At 39.0% G+C, this 20,996-nt stretch overlaps 1 protein-coding gene across 2 annotated transcripts in view; it reads left to right on the forward strand.

The window, feature by feature from the left end:
* Positions 1-533: 533 nt before the first annotated feature.
* MGAT4A (alpha-1,3-mannosyl-glycoprotein 4-beta-N-acetylglucosaminyltransferase A) overlaps positions 534-20,996 on the forward strand; it is a 122,181-nt gene continuing 101,718 nt past the window's right edge. The window contains exons 1-2 of one of the 2 annotated variants that reach the window (XM_045445789.1): positions 534-683; positions 5,103-5,429. In XM_045445789.1, the coding sequence (XP_045301745.1) occupies positions 5,336-5,429 (94 nt within the window). In that variant the 5' untranslated portion in view covers positions 534-683; positions 5,103-5,335. The remainder of the gene's footprint in view (positions 684-5,102; positions 5,430-20,996) is intronic. The other variant, XM_045445790.1, reaches the window with a different exon arrangement.

The following is a 20,996-nucleotide window of genomic DNA, read 5'->3' on the forward strand; positions in this document are numbered from 1 at the left end:
AGCTATTGTTTGGATTAGGGCGGGAGCCGCCCCTGGGACTTGTCGCCCGGAGGAATGCTGCCCAGGCTGGAAGGTCGGGTAACGGGACAGCAGCTGGGGCTAGGGGCTCGGACTGAGGCAGCCCCGGGTGGTCGGGTCGCGAGCCCCGGCGGAGGCCGAGGGCTCCCTGGGGCCTTGCGTTGGCAGCCTGAGCTGCCTCTGCACACGCCGGGGAGGATTAAAACCAGATGTGGCGGCGGGGCGGCGCGGAGACGCCAAGCTCCCGGAGCCTGGGGCCGGAGACCAACACGCCGCTCCAAACCTCGCCGTGACATTAAATGAAGGGGGAGAAAAGGATCTCAGGAGAGTTATATGGGCTGCGAGACGGCGCCCCTAAATGACAGCCAGGCGGGCCACTGATGCGAGCAGCTCGGCCGCGCGGGGGCGCTCAGTGGAGGGCGCGCAGCACCGGCGGCCAATGGCTGGCGGGGTCGCGGGCGGGGCCGAGGGGCGGGGCGGCCGCGGCGCTCCAGCGGCGGGGGCGGAGTCGCGCTGGGGAGGCGGGGCGCCCGGCAGCGGCGGCGGCGGCAGCGGCGGCCACAGCAGCCTTGGCGGCGGCCGCGGCAGGACTGGCAGCGCCAGCGGCGGGTGAGGGGCTTGCGGCTCGCGGCTTGTGGCGGCGGCGGCGCACGGGCTGCCTCGAGGTAGGGGCGCAGGGCGGCTGCGCGGAGGGGCGCGGGATGGAGGGGCGGTGCCGGTTTCTGGGCTCTGAGACGCTGGGGTCGCGGAAGATCCACCTGCTGGTAACGGAGCCACCCGCGCCGCGGCCCGACCCGGAGCTCGCGCGTCTCAGGCTGCTGCGGGGCCGGCTCCGGGCGCGGGCTGGGCCTCGGGGCGGGGCGCGGGCCGGGACGCCCTGGCCGCGCGGTCAGCCCCGCGCCACCGCTGCCTCTGCTACAGACCCTCGGTGCCTTGCTCTCTCCGGGTGTCCGGCAGGGCGCCTGGTGCGTTTCCCGGCGCGGCGGGGCTCGTTGACTTTGGGGCAAAGTGGAGGAAAGTGTGGGCTTGGGGGGTACTGGGGAGAAGGGAGAGTTGCCCGCGGGACCCGGCAGTCCCAGGGCCCATGCCGGGCCGGGGGCAGGTGAGGCGGGGGCCAGGAGGTCCCGGGCACTGAAGCAAGGGCTGCTCCCGCCGTGGCGGAGGAGGCGTGCAGCTGTCGTACTGAATATTTCTACAAAGTGAAGATGCGAGGGTCCGGTATGAAAGAGTACCCCCATCCCCTCAGGCCCCAGTTCCCCCTGAAGGAGGAAGCTGCAAGTGGGACCCTTAGGTTGGGTCTGGGTGATTGCACAGAGTGTACCAGGTGACACCTCCAAGGCGTGTTTTATGAGCTGGCAGTCATACCACTTGCGCGCCCGCTTTTATTTCTCGAAGCGTGTGTTTCTCTGGAGCCCATTCATTGCTTACAATCCGAATTGCGAAATATAAGCAGACATAATGTATGTTTTTAATGCTTCCCATGTATTTTGCTGTTGTGCTTTTGCCGTCGGACGAATTCTCATAAAAAATAATGACAACAACGTTCGTTGGAATTTAGAACCTAAATTTAGAATCAAATAATAATGCGTTTTTTGGTTTGGTCTTTCTGAATGTTAAAAAAATAGTTTTATTAACAGGTTATCATGGCAGAGGTTTCTTTAGCCCACACTTGTAAATCTGAAAACGCACTGGATGATGAAATTATGTAAGCTGTATTGATGAAAAATATTAATCATTTTATAAATTTAAAATAAATTAATTTTTCCATAATACTGTGTATAAAGTTATATAGAAGCATTATGGATTTCATGCTTCTGCCTTTCATTCCTCAGGCACCTCTGTCCTGTCTGTGGGATTATTAGGGAATATGCCAAGTGTTCAGCAAAGTGTTGTCAGCCATAAAACATAGTGAATATTTAAGAGAACACTTTAAAATACAGTTTCTTGTATCTAATAATAAAATACAGGACTGCAGCCCTTAAAGGGAAGTTAACTAAAACAGTCTTTTCAGTTTGAGATCTAGAGTTGAAGTTCCATTCATCTTTGTCAGGGTGAAGAAGATATTAGTAATTTTAGCCACTTCCTTTTTTGTTTTTCAAGATTCAGATGTGTTAAGTAATAATCTCAGAGATTAAGGTGTTAGATTAACATTTTTGCAAATGTGGACATCGATAAAGAATAGGCGTCACTTTGTTTCTTGTCTTAGGCAGTTGGTCAATTCATAGGGCTCTTGGCTGTCCAGCCTGTGACTGCCTCTTCTGCTTGAAGACCGTGGAGATCATTAGTTTTGTTTTTGTGGAGTCTTCACTTACACTGTGCAGTTAAACTTCGTTGGTGTGGAAACTCTAATTAAAATGTATGACTACATTCCTACTGAGTAAAATGCTCTTACATTTCTCCTGCAGAATTTCAGGTCTTATTTGTTAGTAGAATTGATAAGTATCTTCTTCAAACCAGAGCTTAATAGCTTCCTGGATCAAATATTTAATATTCCATATATTTTTCACACATTATTAATAGTATATCTGTAGTCTACTTTGATTTTAGAAGTCATTTACTTTTACTGTCTCTACGTATTTATACTGAGTTTTATCATATGGGCTTACTTTGTATTTAATAAAACTATTTAAAAATATCCTTTATTTTAGGATTCTTTCTTTACTTCCCCATAATTATTAATTGGATGTTTAATAACCTGTATATTTTTAGATCTTTTACCAGGACAAAATCCTTCCTGATGTAGGGGTAGGGCTAAGTATATAACAACAGAAAGTTATATATGCATTTTTATATAATGTCACACCAGGATTATAATTCTACATTATATAATTCACTGAGTTATCATATCTCTTTTTATAATCAGAACTCATTGTGTGCTTACTGATATAAGATAATGCCACGAAGGTTTTAAATTCTAAACCATTAAATGTGGGTGTGTTTGACATTCATTTGTCTTAACTATAGAAGGTGAATAACTTTGGTTTTAAAAAGTACTGATAACTTGTGAGAATACCTTTGGAGTTCCTTGTTTTCAGATAGTAATAGGAAACAAGGAGGTAGAGTTCAGTGCTTCTAGAATATTATACTATAGTGAGAGATCTACTGGCCAAGGAAAGTTAAAAGGCATGCTGGGTGTGTATGTGGGATGGGGGGAGGGGTGCTTAGCCAAAGGTTACAGGAAGTGAGAAATTCTTTTAAAGTTTCAGGTTTTAAATTTGGAAATTTCCTATGAAATTTTCATCTTTTTTCATAATAGATCAATATTTGTTATAGTATAGAAAATATTTTAAATTCACACAGTTAAAGATAATGCCTCAGGAAGGGTCTCTAGACTTTGAGTGTCCCCAGCCCTTCTCTTCATTCTTCCAAGCTGCTGGTCACCTAGTTTGAGAGGGAAAGGGTGGTAGGTCAGAGCTTGAACTTTGGAGTCCTACAAATTAGGGTTCTTTCTCTGAGTTCATTTCTCTTGTGTGTAAAATAGGGTTAGTAATGCCTGTCTCATTAAACCTGAAACAGTATAACCTTGTGTGTGTCAATTGTACTTCAGTTAAAAAAATGCCTCCCTCATAGGGTTTTGTGAAGATTTAAAGCATATAATAGATGCATAGGAAACACTTGGTGAGTTGTAGTGTCTTATCATTGATACCATTAGTACTATGCTCTAGACCAGTGGAGATTTCTAGTAATGTTCAGTTTTACAAAGTAGCTCAGATGGTAGTTTCTGAATTGCCTACAAATGGCGCTTTAATCAGCCATACTTTCTTGCTGAGGAAATTGTCCCTTGGGCTTGTTCGGCATTTTTGGAAGTGCATTAACTCAACCCACTAGAGTATGCCTTAGTATATTTCCAAGTGCATCTTGTGGTCCCTTTGAGGCCACTGGGAATCAATGCACATCTTAGAGTGCCTGACATGCTCCCAAGGGAATGACACTGGCTGTGCGTAGAGTAGACTAAACCAGTGGCTGGCTGCAGTGTTTTGTTTGTTTGTTTTTATTTTTACACAGTTAACTTTTATGGAGAACCTATTAAGTGCTGGGTGATATGCTTAAGTGCTTATAAGGACTTGATTTAATTTGATTTTCTCAACAGCTTTGTTAGATGGGTGGTGATCTCCAGATTTTCTGAGTTAAAACAATGCTAACTGATGGTCCTAGGTGATACAGTGTGCTGGTTGGTTGCAGCATTTTCTAAATGCCTGAGTATTCCCAATTTACACCTTAGGAGTAGGTTAGTTACTGGAAAAACTACACTTATTTCATGATTATGATAAATAGCAGTAATAACTGTAACCTGTTATTTATAACATTATGTGTGTCATAGAGGAGGAGCCAGGAGAGGCTTTTTTCTCACTTTATGGATGAAACTGCAAGGCCTAGATAAGTGCACACTGGAAGTCATATAAGTAATGATGTTGCTGTATCTAGAGCTCAGGTTTTTTTGATGTTTGCGTATTGTAGTCTGTCGTTTTTTTTTTAATATTTTTAAAACGTTAACTATTACTTTGCAATAGGAAATCTAAGGAGAGCGACAGTTATGCTACTTAGAACTGTTGTGTGATCTTTGGAGTTATCAGCTTGGAATCTTTGGCTTACTATTTGTTTAACAAGTCTCGTAACTTCCCCCTTGAAATAATGAACCATTACTTTCTTTTTTTTTTTTTTTAATTAAAAAAATTTAATGTTTATTCTTGAGAGAGAGCGAGCGAGAGCGAGCATGAATGGGGGAGGGGCAGAGAGAGAGAGGGAGACACAGAATGTAAAGCAGGCTCCAGGTTCCAGGCTGTTAGCACAGAGCCCGACCCAGGGCTTGAACTCAAGAACCACAAGATCATGACCTGAGCTTGCTTAACCAACTGAGCTTAACCAACTGAGCCACCCAGGCGCCCCGAACCATTACTTTCTTTCCTGGAGGAGAAAAACCACATAATTCTAGTATATTAAATGAGTTGTTTAGATGTGAGGATAATCTTTGTAGGTAGAGTTTAGCCCAACCAAAAGTCTGTTTATAATGGTGAATAATAAATGAAGAAACTAATATTTTGCATTATTGAACAAGTTTTTCTTTCTTTTTTTTCCCTGAATAGGAAGAAAGAAGCCTGAGACATCAGCCTATGAAGACCGAAGACCATCCTGAATAGCAATTATGAATGGTGTTGCTGCTAGGCTTGTTCTGCAGAGCATCTGAAATGAACCTCTCTTATTGATTGTTTTTATTGGCCCAGAGCCAGGAGTACTGGATTCAGTTGACTTCACGATTAAAAGAAAACAGTTTTGGTTACCATCATAAACATATGAACCATTGTGATGGTGAAATGAGATGAGGCTCCGAAATGGAACTGTAGCTACTGTTTTAGCATTTATCACTTCGTTCCTTACTTTATCTTGGTATACCACGTGGCAAAATGGGAAAGGTAAGGAAAATATCTCCAAAAAAGTGCATGAAATGTAGTAGGCTTTTTGCTTTGTAGATGGTGCTTAAATGCTTAGGTTAAATACCCCAACAATCTGTATGTTTTATGTTCTCTGCTGGTGGCCTGCTAGTTTATTTCTGACACAGCAATGAAACCATGTTCTTGGACAGAGGAGACGGAGAATTTCTAATTTGAATGGGGTTTGTTTTCGATTTCTTATAATTACACTTGGAGAAATGGATACTGATCAGTGGTTATATTATACATGACAGCCAAGTTGAATAATAAAGACTTTTGTTTTGGCATTTTATTTTTATTAAACATCATAAATGTTTAATAAGCTTCCTTGTACTGGATGTTGTATAAAGTACTTAAAAGGACACAATCAGTGCCTTTATGAAATTTACATGCTGATTATACTAATGATTTGGTGCTGTGTAGTTAATGATTTAAACTACATGTGTTGACAGATTGCTTTTTGGGCAAGAGAATTTATGAAGTGGGTGAGGATAAATTCTTATTCAAAAATTAGAAACAAGTTTTAAGTTTATTGTGTTCAGACTTTTGAACTGTGCTTTTAAGGAAGGATATTTGTTCAGTGATATTCAGGGATAATGCCTTTCTTTGCTTTTTTTTTTTTTATGTTTTTTTTTTTTTTTTTTTTTTTTGAGAGAGAGAGAGAGAGTATGCCTGAATGTGGGGGAGCATGAAAGGAAGAGGGGCAGAGAGAGGGGGACAGAGGATCCGAAGTGGGTCCTGCACTGACAGCAGGGAGCCCCAGCCTGATGTGGGACTTGAACTCACAACCTGCTAGCTGGATCATGACCTGAGCTGAAGTCGGAGGCTCAACTGAGTGAGCCTAGCCTTTTTTTGCTTTTTTGAAGAGAAAATATTTGGAGTAAATTCCCACCCACATTTTTTACTTGTCTCCATTCCTCATGTTAATCTAAGGATTGTTGATGTCAAAGAAGGATGGAGGTATGTATTTGGTTTGTTAGAATCAAGTTAGAGTAGTCATCATCACCAGGTTCTTTGAGAGTCCTATTGCTGGCAGTATTTTATTAACTTGTGTGAGGATAACTGAAAAGGTGGATTCATTATTTAATTTTCCTCTGGTGTATATATAGATATGTATATATACATGTGCATATATCTGTGTGAGTATGTATTATAAAGTAAACTGATTAAAGTGAAAAATATGATCTGTTCTTTGAGTAAGTATATTAGTTCCCTTTTCTGAGTTGGGCTATAATTTTGAGAGGAACTATTGGGGGTAAAAATTGATGAAAAACTTGCTGAAGACCTTTCTTCTTTGTGGACAAATAAATACATTTTAGATGTCATTTTTTAATTGTATCATAAGAAGACATACTTAGGAAGAACTTTAACTAATTTAATCAAACTGTTAATTGTCCCAGACATGAACAAAACAGATTACTGGCCTTAAAAGTTTACTTATGAAATAAGAGAATTGACCATAGGAGAACATATGGATTTTTTTCTTATCAGGAAACTTATCTAGTCAGAGTTACAGTAATGGAGAAACTTGACCCTTCTTACTGTGTCTTATTTAAAGGATTAAAATTTTTGGAATCTCCATTTCATTCATCTTGTTTCTTAGGTAAAGGCATTGTAAGCATTATTTTCTTTTTGTATTAAGTTGTCTTTGGAATAAAAAATTTAAAAATATAAAGATTCTTTCATCTGTGGTATTAGATACACACACAGTCTGTTGTCTTTGATTATCTTTCTTTGAACATCTCTGTAATCCTTCCATGCATACTCTTCTGCTCTGTTTTTCTTAGTGTTTTGTCCGTACTTTTTCAGGTGTCAATAGAGGACTCCTGTTATGGTTATGTAAAATCCTCTGTGTTTTAATGTTATCATTTATATAATAGTTTAGCTGCTGAACATTTGGATACTTTCTAGATCATTCTGGTGGTCAGATAGCCTAGATATTCCAGAGCAGGCCTCATTCCAGATACTCGATTCTAGTTTACTCATAAACCATGTGCTCTGATTTTTATATTGAAAGCACAGTTTCCATTATCACTGACTTTGCTGGGCTAGTAGTTTTTTTTTTTTTTTTTTTTTTTTTTTTTTAATTTTTTTTTTTTTCAACATTTATTTACTTTTTGGGACAGAGAGAGACAGAGCATGAATGGGGGAGGGACAGAGAGAGAGGGAGACACAGAATCGGAAACAGGCTCCAGGCTCTGAGCCATCAGCCCAGAGCCCGACGCGGGGCTCGAACTCACGGACCGCGAGATCGTGACCTGGCTGAAGTCGGACGCTTAACCGACTGCGCCACCCAGGGGCCCCAAGGGCTAGTAGTTTTTATTTTTCATTCATTGGTCCCTTTCATAGCTACCTATCCTGCCTAGCGCTGTATTAAATGCTATGAATATGAAAAGAAATAAGAAACTTAACACCTCTAAACTCAGGGACTTCTAGGGGAAGATGCAGGTACACAAATATGATACCATCAATAGATTGAGATACAAGTAATAGAACAGTGCTGGGGAAGCATATTACATGTTATAAATGATTTCATTTAATCCTTATAATGACCCTGGGAAGAATTATACACCCTTTCAAAAGATGAGAAAACCAAGGCAGAGTGGTTAAGAAACCTGCCGAGGTCATACATTTAAGTGGAAGAGTGAAGTTTGAACTCAATCATGCTGATTCCAGAGACTATGCTCTTAGCTACTGGTCTGCTGCCCAGAAGAGCAGAGGCAGAGGCTACTAATTCTTGAGTCATTTCACAGAGAAATAATAAATACGAAGGTGATGCTGGGAAGAGTAGTAGACAGTGGGCATATCAGGTGGAGGGAGTTCTATGTGTAACCACAAAGTTCTAAAGTGGCATAAAGTATTTGTGTCTTGGAATTATGAAACACTCAGTTTGATTGGCATATAGGACTCCTAGACTGTCAAAGTTTAGTTGGTAAATGCAGTGCAGTTCCTATCATATTTTTTCATAGGTCTTCATTCAACACTTGGAAGAATACATGAGCTGGTCAATGGAATTGGTATAAATTTGGGAGGATGTTAGGAACTCAGCCTGAGGAAAGATGGACTTTGGTCTGCAGGGTATGCAGAATTCCTACCTAAAAATGCGGCAGAATTCTAATTACATGGAATGGACAGGTTGGGAAATTTGTAAGAAGAAGTTGTGAGAGTGGGACTAGAGTTATTACACATCCCACTTGTAGCTGGGGTTCTCCTAATGAACTTTCTCCTTTGGTCAGGAACAATCCAGAAATTGGGGAAGACCAAACAAGCAGCCTGTATCTCCATATATAACATTCATGTACATGTTTCTGCATGGACATATGTTTTCATTTTTGTTGGTATTTGCCTAGGAGTGGAATTGCTGGATCATGTAATAATTCTATATATTTAATCATTTGAGGAGCTGCCAGACTGTTTTCCATAGCAGCTGGGCCATTATGCATTCCTTCCAATAGGGTGTGAGGGTCCCAATTTCTTCACATTCTTGACAACCCTTATTATCGGGCTTTTTTAAAAAAATATTTATTTATTTTGAGAGAGGGAGAGTGAGAGCATGATTGGTGGAGGGGCAGAGAGAGAATCCTAAGCAGGCTCCTTGCTGTCAGTACAGAGCCTGATGCTGGGCTCCATCTCACAAACCATGAGATCATGACCTGAGCCGAAATCAAGAGTCAGACGCTTAACTGACTGAGCCACCCAGGCGCCCCTATCTGGCTTTTTGATTCTCATCCTGGCGGTAGGGAGATGGTATTTTATTGTGCTTTTGATTTGCATTTCTCTGATGACTAATGATGTCCAACATCTTTTAATATACTTTGAGCAATTTGTGTATATTCTTTGGAAGATTGTCAGTTCAGATCCTTTGCTTACATTAAAAAGGGGTAATTTATCTTTTTATTAATTTGTAAGAGTTCTTTGTATATTCTAGATACAATTTTCTTATCAGATATATGACTCGCAAATATTGTCTCCCATTCCATGGGTTGTCTTTCACATTCTTGATGGTGTCCTGTGAAGCACAAGAGTTTTAAATTTTGATGAAGTTCAGTCTATTTTGTTGTTGTTATTGTTCTTGCTTATGCTTCTGGTGTCATATCTGAAAATTCATTACCAAATCCAAGATAATGAAAATTCTGCTATTTTACTTGTTAGAGTCTTGACCTTTGATCCATTTTAAGTCAATTTTTGTGTGTGGTATGAAGTAAAGGTCCAACTTAATTCTTTTGCACGTGGCTATCCAGTTGTCCTATCACGGTTTGTTTCAAAGGGTAGTTTTTCCCATTGAATGGTCTTGGTACTCTTATTGAAAAATCAGTTGATCATAGATGTATGGATTTATTTCTGAACTATCAATTCTATTCCATTAATATTCCTTGTGCTAGTACTACACTATCTTGATCATTGTTGCATTGTAGTAAGTTCTGAAATTGGGAAGTGTAAGCCCTGCTACTCTACTTTTTCAGGATTTTTTTGGCTATTTTGGGTCCTTTGCAATTCCATGTGAATTTTAGCATCCACTTACCAGTTTGTATAAAGAAGTCAACTGGGATTATGATAGGATTGCACTGAATCTATAGATCAGATTGGGTTGTATTACCATGTTAGCAATGTTAGTTAGGTCTTCCAGTCCATAAAGCATAAGATTTCATTTATTTAGGTCTTTAGTTTTTTTCAACAATTTTTGTGTATGATTCCACAGTGTAAGTTTTATGATTTTATTAAATTTATTCCTAGGTATTGTATACTTTCTGATAGCATTTTAGAGTTGTTTTGTTTTTTTTTGAATGGAGTTTTCTTAATTTTACTTGTCAATTTTCATGTCAAGTGTATAGAAAAACTATTGATTTTTATATATTGATCTTGTATCCTGCAACCTTGCTGAGCTTATTTATTCCTTAAAAACATTTTTTTTAATATTTATTTTTCAAAGAGAGAGAGCGCAAGTGGGGGAGGTGCAGAGAGAGAGGGAGACACAGAATCTGAAGCAGGCTCCAGGCTCTGAGCTGTCAGCACAGAGCCTGATGCAGGGCTCGAGCCCATAAGCTGTGAGATCATGACCTGAGCTGAAGTCAGGTGCTCAACCAACTGAGCCACCCAGGCACCCCTATTTATTAGTTATAATAATGGATTCCTTAGGAGTTTCTGTGTCCAAGATCATGCCATCTGTGAATAGAAATAATTTTCTTTCTTTCTTTCTAGTCTGGATGCCTTTTATTTCTTTGTGCTGTTTAATTGTCTGGCTAGAACCTCCATTTTAGTGTTAAATAGGAGCGGTGTAAGAGCTGACATCTGTGTCTTGATCTTACACGGAGATTTGAGAAGTGTTCTCTTTTATTTGTGGAAGATAAGTATTCTTTGAACGTTTGGTGGAATAAGCACTGACGTCATGTGGGCTTGAGCTTTTTTTTGTGGGTAGTTTTGTGATGACTGATAGAATCTCACACATGTTACAGGTCTTTTCAGATTGTGTATTTCTTCTCTAGTCAATTTCTGTAGGTTGTATTGTTCTAGGAATTTGTCCATTTTGTTTAAGCTATCTAATTTGTTGGTGTACAGTTGTTCATAATATTTCTTTGTAATTCTTTCTACTTTTATAAGCTCAGTAGAAGTGCCCCTCTTTTATTTCTTTTTCTAATAGTTCTAGGTTTTTTTCCTTGGTCAAACTATATAAAAGTTTGTTGATTTTGTTGATCTTTTAAAGAACCAGCTTTTGGGGCGCCTGGGTGGCGCAGTCGGTTAAGCGTCCGACTTCAGCCAGGTCACGATCTCGCGGTCCGTGAGTTCGAGCCCCGCGTCGGGCTCTGGGCTGATGGCTCAGAGCCTGGAGCCTGTTTCCGATTCTGTGTCTCCCTCTCTCTCTGCCCCTCCCCTGTTCATGCTCTGTCTCTCTCTGTCCCAAAAATAAATAAACGTTGGAAAAAAAAAATTTAAAAAAAAAAAAAATAAAGAACCAGCTTTTGGTTTCTTGATTTTCTCTACTTATTCTTTGTTTCATTACTTTCTACTCTAATCTTGATCCTTTTCTTCTGCTTCTTTTAGGTTTAGTTTGCTCTTCTTTCTTTAGTGCAGGTAAGACTTTTTTTAGAAGGCAAGATTATTGATTTGTGATCTTTTTTCTTTCGTGATGTGGACATTTATAGCTATAAATTTCCTTCTAAGGACTGTTTTAGTTGCATCCCATGAGTTTTGGTATGTTATGTCTGCTTTTAATTCATTTCAAAGTAATTTCTGATTTCTTTTTAAATTTTTTTTTTCTTTCACCAGTTGGTTGTTGAGGAGAGTCTAGTTTAATTTTCTCATATTTGTAAGTGTCCCAGATTTTTCTGTTATTGGTGCCTAATTCCATTCCACTGTGGTCAGAAGACATGCTTTATATTATTTCTATCCTTTTAAATTTATTTAGGTTTTTAAAAATGACCTAGCATATGGTCTATCCTCTAGAATGTTCCATGTGCACTTGAAACTGTATATTCTGTTGTTGTAGCGTAGAATGTTCTGTAGATGTCGGTCAGGTCCAGCTGTTGTATAGTGCTATTCAAGCATTCTGTTTCCTTGTTGACCTCCCATCTAGTTCTATCCATTATTGAAAGTAGAGTATTGAAGTCACCAACTATTGTAGAATTATCTATTTCTCTCTTCATTTCTGTTAGTTTTTGCTGCATGTATTTTGGTGTTCTGTTATCGGGTGCATATATTTTTTATTTTACTTTTAAATAAATTTTTTTAAGTTTATTTATTTTGAGAAAAAGAGAGAGAGATAGCATGGGAAGGGGAGAGGCAGAGAGAGAGGGAGACACAGAATTGTAAATAGGCTCCAGGCTGCAAGCTGTCAACACAGTCTGATGCAAGGCTGGAACCCATGAACTGTGAGATCATGCCGAGTGAGCCACTTAGGCGCCTCTTATTTTCAAATATTTATATTAGTTTTATTTTATATTATTTACTTATTATTATATATTCCCACTTTATCTCTAGGAACATTTTTGTTTTAAAGTCTGCTTTGTCTGATATCACTATGGCCACTCCAGCTTTTCTGTGGTTTCTGCTTGTATGTTTTGCCTTATTACATTCTTGTACTTTAAACTATTTGTGTCTTTAAATCTACAGTTTGTCTCCTGTAAACAATATATAATTGGATCATGATGTTCTGGATCTAGTCTGACAATGTGTACCTTTTGTTTTAGGTTTTTTTAATGAGTCTTTTTTTTTTTTTTTAAGTTTATTTCTTTATTTTAGAGAGAGCATGAGCAGGGGAGGGGCAAAGAGGGGGAATCCCAAGCAGGCTCCATGCTCTGCACTGAGCCCGACATGGGCTCCATCCCATGATCCTGGGATCATGACCTGAGCTGATATCAAGAGTTAGATGTTTAATTGACTGAGCCATCCAGGTGCCCCTACCTTTTGATTGGGCTGTTTATCCATCCGTGTTTACTGTTATTGATATAGTTTGATTTATATCTGCCGTTTTGCTTTCTCCTTTTGTGTTTTTAAAAAATTTATTTTTAAGAGAGAGAGAGACAGAGTGAGCACGAGTGGGGGAGGGGCAGAGAGAGGGAGATACAGAATCCGAAGCAGGCTCCAGGCTCCAAGCTGTCAGCATAGAGCCTGACATTGGGCTTTAACTCACAAACCATGAGATGATGATCTGTGAGGAGGTCGGATGCTTAACTGACTGAGTCATCCAGGCACCTCTGCCATTATTTTGTTTTTCATATGTCTCACATCTTTTTAGTTCCTCTTTTTCTTCTTTACTTTTTTTGCATTGATTGAATGTTTTCTAATGTAACATTTTAATTTCATTAATGACTTTTTTCATTCTATTTTGAGTAAAATTTAGTGGTTGTTCTAGGGTTCATCATATACAGTCTCAAGAGAAACTGTTTCAGATTTATACTAACTTAATTCCAGTAATACATAGAAATGTTACTCCTATATATGGCTCTTTTACCCCCCCTTTTGTGTTATTATTGTTGTACACTTCACATCTGTCAATATTATAAACCCAACAATACAGTATTATTATTTTACCATCTGTTATTTTCTTAGGACATTACAGCTTTATTCTCACTTACCTCCTTTGTTCTGTTATTGGCAAGTATATTACATTTCCATGTGTCATAGACTCAGCAATGTTATATGCATATCATTTTATACTATTTTTATTTTATTTTATTTTATTTTTTTATATATTTTTAAAAGTTTATTGATTTATTTTGAGAGTGAGAGGGTGTGAGCAGGGGAGGGGCAGATAGAGAGGGAGAGAGAATCCCAAACAAGCTCCATGCTGTCAGCATGGAGACTGACGCAGGGCTCTGTCTCAAGATCTGTGAGATCATGACCTGAGCCAAAATCACGAGTCACATGCTTAATTAACTGACTGAGCCACCCAGGCTCCCCGATATACTATTTCTTTTTATTATTTATTTATTTATTTTAATGTTAATTCATTTTTTGAGAGAGAGAGTTCAAGTGGGAGAGGGGCAGAGAGAGAGGGAGACAGAATCTGAACCAGGCTTCAGGCTCTAAGCTGTCAGCACAGAGCCCAATGTGGGACTTGAACTCATGAACCATAGGATCATGACCTGAGCCTAAGTGGGACACTTAGCCAACTCAGCTACCCAGGCACCCCTACTATTTCTTTTTTAACTCATTTAAGAGAAAGAAAAAAATATGCCTTAACAGTGTCTATTAAAATTATGTAATCACCGGTGCTCTTCGTGTGGATTTAAATTACTGTCTAGGAGTACTTGCTTTCAGCTTAATGAATTCCTTTAGTATTTCTTGTAAGGCAGGTCTGCTAGCAATGAATGTTTTCAGTTTTTGTTTCTCTTGGAATATGTGTATTTTACCTCCATTTTTTATTTTTAGTTTTTATTAAATTTTTTAAAATGTTTATTTTTGAGAGAGAGTGAGAGAGACAGAGTGCAGGCAGGGAGGGGCAGAGAGAGAGGGAAACTCAGAATTTGAGGCAGCCTCCAGGCTCTGGGCTGTCAGCGCAGAGCCCGATGCAGGGCTCAGACCCAGCAACCGTGAGATCATGACCTGAGCCAATGTAGGACACTTAACTGGCTGAGCCACCCAGGTGCCCCTTACTGTCATTTTTTTTATATAAAACTCTGCTGGACTTAGCAGTCCTTGTTGACAAGGTTTTTGTTTTGTTTTGAAGTGCTTTGTGTTATCCCACTGCCTTTAGCCTCCAGTATTTCTTCTGAAAAGTTAGCTGTTAATCTCCTTGGGGTTCCTTTATCAGTGATGTATTATTTTTCCTTTGTGGTTTTTAAGATTGTCTTGTGTTTGACTTTTATCAGTTTTACCATGATGTGTCTTTGGGTCTTGTTTCCTAGATGAGTAGATTACTGTTTTTCAGTAACTTTGGGAGATATTCAGTCATTTTCTTTGAATATGTATGTATTTTTTACCTTCTCTCCTCTCTCCTGGTATTCCCAGTACCTTTATGATGGTATTCTTAATGGTATTCCAAATTTCTCTGAGGTTATTCATTTTTCTTCATCCTTTTTGCTCTTTCTTCAGTTTACATAATCTCTACTGATCTGTCTTCAAGTTGGCTGATTCTTTCCTTTGCCAGTTCACGTCTACTTTTAAGGCCTCTAGTGAATTTTTTTATTTGTGTTATTGTACTTTTCAACCTCAGAGTTTGCATTTGGTTCTTTCTTAAAATTTCTGTTTCTTTATTGATACTCTATTTGATGCAACATGGTCCTACCTTCCCTGTTTAGCGAAGTTTCTTTTAGTTCCGTGGACATATTTATGATGGCTGCTTTGAAATATTTACCTGTTAAATCCTACATTGAGTCATACTGACAGGGAATGTCTTATGCTGCCTGCTTTTTTTTTCTGGTGTATGGGTCATATTTATGTATTTCTTTGCATGTCTCATAATTTTTTGTTGTAAACTGGACATCTTGGGTAATGTAGCAACACTGGATACTCTCCCACCTGTACCCCTAGGGCTTGTTATCATTTGCTTGTTTATTTGCTTATTTATTTGTTTAGTTACTGACTGGATTATTTTAGTGTATCTTCCTTCTCGCCCCCATGAGGTTGAGTCTGTGTGTTGTTTCTCAGGGAGACACAGTTTTGGGTATGCCACAGTCTTCCTGAGATGACTGTTATTACTGGTAGGATTCTCTTCCACTCTTTCAGTGACCACCACACTAATTGCTGGCTGATTGTTCTGCTGTTTACAGTAGTGCACTGGAGCATAAATTCTGCTACAAACTAATCTAATCAAATTGTGGTTCCTTTAAAGAAATGTTTCTGAGTTCAGTGATTTTTCTATTTGTCGTGACCACAGGAATGCTCCTCCTAGCTATCCCTTTCCCTAGTTCTTTCTTGCACACTAGCCGCCAATGCCTACAGTCTAGGTTCCATCTTCTTAAGATCCACAATTTTCCCAGTTCCCTTCACCACAACCTTTGCTGTTTTTGAGACAGCTCTTAGTTTAAACTCCTCAGCTCTCTATTGCAAATGAAGGTAGTTCCTTTGGGAGGAGATTAGGAGCCATCTATTTTGTGGCCCGCTTTTCCACGAGGCAGAATTTCTGAGCCAGGGCTCTGGAGGTGGGGGTGAGGACAATGACAAGTTTCTCTCTGAGTGGTACCCCCACTCTAGGAGCTGAGCGCTGGGTGAGGGGAGGGACCCAGCAGCCTGAGGATGTCTCCTGGCATGGAACCACTGCCTCACCAGCAGTGGAATGGCTTTAGGGGCCCCAGTATTCTCAGTATGCTGCATCCAAGATAGAGACTCGGGTGCATGATAAGATCAGATGTCCTATCCTGTTAGGTGTAAAACTATAGAGGCTAAATAAAGCATTTTATTTAAAACGATGAGTCTTACTTGCAAATAAAAGCAGTAAATAAAATTTTTTAGATTTTTTAAGTGTTTCTTTACAAAATAAGAAAGCTCATTTCAAACAGGGTATAAGGGAAATTAATAGAAAATCTAGGATTTGGAGTACACTGTCATAGTTTTGGCTCATCAAATTGTATAATCGTGTTTGTTGAGTGCCTTCTGTTTGTCAGGCACTATTAGAGGTTTGGGTTATATTACTGAACGTATCAGAGAAAAATCCCTGCTTTAGTGTGTGTGTGTGTGGGGGGGGTGGGGATAAAAGGAGATAGCTAAAAAACAATAAATAAACAGTAAACTGATGAATAATAACTTAAAAAAATTTTTTTTTTAACGTTTATTTTATTTTTGAGACAGAGAGAGACAGAGCATGAACGGGGGAGGGGCAGAGAGAGAGGGAGACACAGAATCGGAAGCAGGCTCCAGGCTCTGAGCCATCAGCCCAGAGCCCCACGCGGGGCTCGAACTCACGGACCGTGAGATCGTGACCTGAGCCGAAGTCTGATGCTTAACCGACTGAGCCACCCAGGCGCCCCAATAATAACTGTTTTTTAAGCTTTTTATTTTGAAATAATTTTAGATTTACAATAAATCTGAAAAATAGTATGCAGAATTCCTTTATACCCCCTAATATGAACAACCTACATTACCACAGAGTATAATGTTCTAAACCCCAAATTGACTTTGATATAGTAGTATTACATCTGCAAACCTTATTGGAATTTCACCAGTTGTTACTCTAATGCCCTTCTGTCCTAGGATCCAGTCCAGGATCCCACATTGCATTCAGTTGTCATGTTTTCTAGTCTCCTCCTTGATGGGAAGTTACCTTAGTCTTTTCTCTTATGTTCTTGGCACTTTTGAAGCCCTGGCTAGTTATTTTTAAAAATATCCCTTAATTTGAATTTGTCTGATTATTTCTCATGATTAGATTGAGGTAATGCATTTTTGGCAAGAATATCACAGAAGTGACATTGTATCCTTCATAGTGCATCATATCACAAGGTACATGATACTGAAATGTCTTAACCACTGGTTATGTTAACTCTGATCACTTGGTTAAACTGGTGTCTGCCTGGCTTCTCCACTGTAAAGTTACTGTTTTTTTTTTTTTTTTCCTTTGTAATTAATAAGCATTTGGTGGAGGCTTCTTTAAAACTAAGCAGATATCCTGTTTCTCATCATACTTTTGCCCACAAATTTTAACATCCATTGATTATTTTTGTCTGCAATAATTATTACTGTGGTGTTTGCCAAATGTGATTTTCCATTTCTGTCATTTCTTCTATATTTAGTAATTGGAACTCTGCTGAAAGGAAGAGGTGTCACTTCTCCATCATTTCTTTCTTTCTTGTATCTTGATATGAGTATGGACTCATGGATATTTATTGTGTTTGGTGGGCTATAATACATTATTATCATTAATTATTTTGGTGTTTAAATTGTTGCAGAGGTGGCCATTGGGAGCTTCAAGTTGGCTTCTGTGCCTTCAACATGCCCCTCTTGTTTTTTCCAAATTTATTGAGGTGAAATTCACATAACATAAAATATAAAGTATATTAAAATGAACACTTCATTGGCATTTAGTGCATTCACAATGTTGTGCAACCAGCACTTCTATCTAGTTCTTATTCATTTTTTGAGTAATTTTTGATTCTCTGGTGCTATAAGATACTCCAGGTTTATCTTGTATTTTCTCTGCCCCAGCCCTGGAAGTAGTCATTTCTTCAAGGAGGACCCTCTAGTTCCTTTAAAGAATGGAGTCTTGGTGTGCTCATTCCTACTATGGTGTCACCACTTATACCCTAAGTAGACAGTGCAAGAAAGTATACGTATGTCTACACATATATTAAAAACAACAACAACACATGAGTTCATACTAATCCTTCTGATTTTAATCCAGTACAATGGTGTTCATTCTGGTTTCTACATTTCTTTTTTTGTAACTTGTCTCCAACAGTAAAAAAAAAGAAAAAAAAGGCTGTTAGTATCCCAATATAGTTACTTATTTGCTCAATTGCAGTATATAAAGATAGTAGTTTCAGAATTTCTAACCGATATCCAAGTGAAAAATAAATCTGTTGGGGTACCATATCTTCATATAGGACTTTTTGTCTTATAAGTATAGAGTGAAATGCTGTTTTCCAAAGTTACCTAGTTTATTTCTTAGCCACTTTCTTTTCAGTGTGGTTATGCCATTCATTTATAATACACATGACCTCATTTATTACTGCTTATATTGTATTTTGGGTACCACTCCTGTTTATTTGCAGTCATTTACATTTTGGACATGTGAAACATCGTGGTTCTGACACTCAACCGTAAAAAAAGATCCCCTAAGAGAAATGCCACTCGTCATTCCTTCTACTCCATTTCCCTTCCTTCTACCCAGTTCCATCTATCCCTTAAAGGTATTCAATCTCATTTTGTTTTAACCTTTCTGTATTTCTTGTTGCACAAATTGAGCAGGTACATGAATATTTCCTCGTATCCTTTTCTTTCTTGTGTTATGGGAAGCGTACTATAGATACCCTTCTGTGCTTTGCTCTTCCCACTTGAGCAACATGCCCTGGAGATTATTCCATAACAGTTCATGAAGATTGTCCTCATTCTTTTTTTGTTTTTGTTTTCTGCTTTTTTAAAAAGTTTATTTGTTGTTTTTTTTCACAACTTTATAATACTCCATTGTGTAGATGTACCATAACCGTAATTTATCCAACCACTCTCCTCTTCAGGGGCATTTAGGTTTTTACTGCATTCATTTAGTATTTTAAGTGAATGTTTTCTCTCAGGCATTGTGCTGGTCCTTCAGTAAAGGAAATCTAGTTTATAGATTTTTTTTTAATCTTAAGTTTAATTTTAGCTTTAATTTTTTATCCAAACCATGAGAAATCAAGAACTTAATTTTTTGGAAGAAAACTGTAGTTGCCATCTGTGATATAAACATGAAGGTCTAGAGGTAGATTGATTTGTTTACCATTTAGATTTGAATAACTTATTCAGGAAAAGTAGATTTTGTCTCTCTTTTGCTAAAGTATATTTTGTTTGCCTACTAAAGTTAATATTTAGTTTCAAAACCTAAAAATAAAAGGTAGGCCAATATTTAAGAAGCTTTATTCTATACCTTTCTGACAAGAAGCTATAAAGTAACTTAGAACAAATGCAATCAGTATTCTTATTTTTCCAATTTAAAAAGTAATAAATATTCACATGCCAGGTTTTTTACCTTCTCACAGTTGAGGCGATATGATAAAATTTTCTAGCCAAGGGGACACTGAGTTGGTATGTGTATTGATCTTCATTTCAACAGGTTTCGATACTTACTGTCTTCAGAGAAATTTTATTTCTTAAAGTAAATGTTTTAATTGAAGTGTCACATACATATAAAGAGTGCATAATTGAAGGAATATAGCTCTATAAATTGTCACAAAGTGGTCACATCTGTGTAACAAACTCTGGAAGGAGAACATTTCAGCACTACATGTCTTGGTGTGTGTTGGTACCTAATATTTTTGGCATTTTACCTAGAAGTTGCTGATATAGCCTTTCTCGTGGTACTTCTCTGAAGGAACCAAATCTTGGATTCATTTCTCTATTGCAGTTTGCATTTAGGCTTTCTACTTGCCCAGGATTTACTGAATGTTGTGTTTGCTCATCTTGAACCTTCCCAAGCGATAGGAAGGCAAGGATGATTAATGCACAAAACCTGCCCTATGAAGGAATAACTTAGTTTCAGGGACCAGACCAATACTCAGAATAAGTACTATTGTTATTTCTGCTCTCATGGAGGTATGGACCCTGTGCTATGATAGTATCAAGGTAGAAACAGTTTATTCTGATAAGGGGTTGTGGAAAACCTTTTAAGAAGTTGTATTCAAGGGGCACCTGGGTGGCTCAGTCAGTTAAGCGTCCGACTCTTGGTTTTGACTCAGGTCATGATCTCATGGTTCATGGATTCAAGCCCAGTGTTGGGCTCTGTGCTGACAATGTGGTGCCTGCTTGGGATTCTCTCTCTCCCTATCTCTCTGCCCCTCCCCTGCTTGCTCTCCATCTCTCTCTCTCTCTCTCTCTCTCAAAACAAAAACATTTTTAATAAAGTTATATTTGAGTTGGTCTGAAAGATAAGTAGGAATTTGATAGGAAAAATGTACTTCCTGTGATAATAGAGAAGGTAGATGTTGGGTTGAATCAGGTGTGTACAAGTGGCAGAAGACTTGAATGGCAGTAACACTTGACCTATTCAGGACCAGAAGTGTTGACCTTATGCATAAAGGGTAGAAGGTTAATGGGAAGAGACTGGGGAATAAGATGGTACTGGAAGCTTTTGTTAGATCAGAAGTAGGTATGATGGTGATGAAGGAGATGAGAGATCTGAAGAGCTAGGAAAGAGTTGATCTTTCGATAAAGAGGGTCGTTGTTTTGGGGCACCTGCGTGGCTAAGTTGGTTAAGCGTCTGACTCTTGATTTCAGCTTGGGTCATGATCTTGTGGTTCGTGGGTTCAAGCCCAGCATTGGGCTCTGTACTGACAGTGAGGAAAGAGCCTGCTTGGGCTTCTCTGTCTCCCACACTCTCTGCCCCCCACCACCTCTCTTCCGCTCTCTCTCAAAAATAAATAAACATTTAAAAAAAAAAGAAAGAAAAAGAAAATACCTCTTAAAAAATAGAGCCATTGTCTTATT

This window comes from Leopardus geoffroyi, chromosome A3 (assembly GCF_018350155.1).
Source record: "Leopardus geoffroyi isolate Oge1 chromosome A3, O.geoffroyi_Oge1_pat1.0, whole genome shotgun sequence".
Lineage (NCBI taxonomy): Eukaryota > Metazoa > Chordata > Mammalia > Carnivora > Felidae > Leopardus > Leopardus geoffroyi.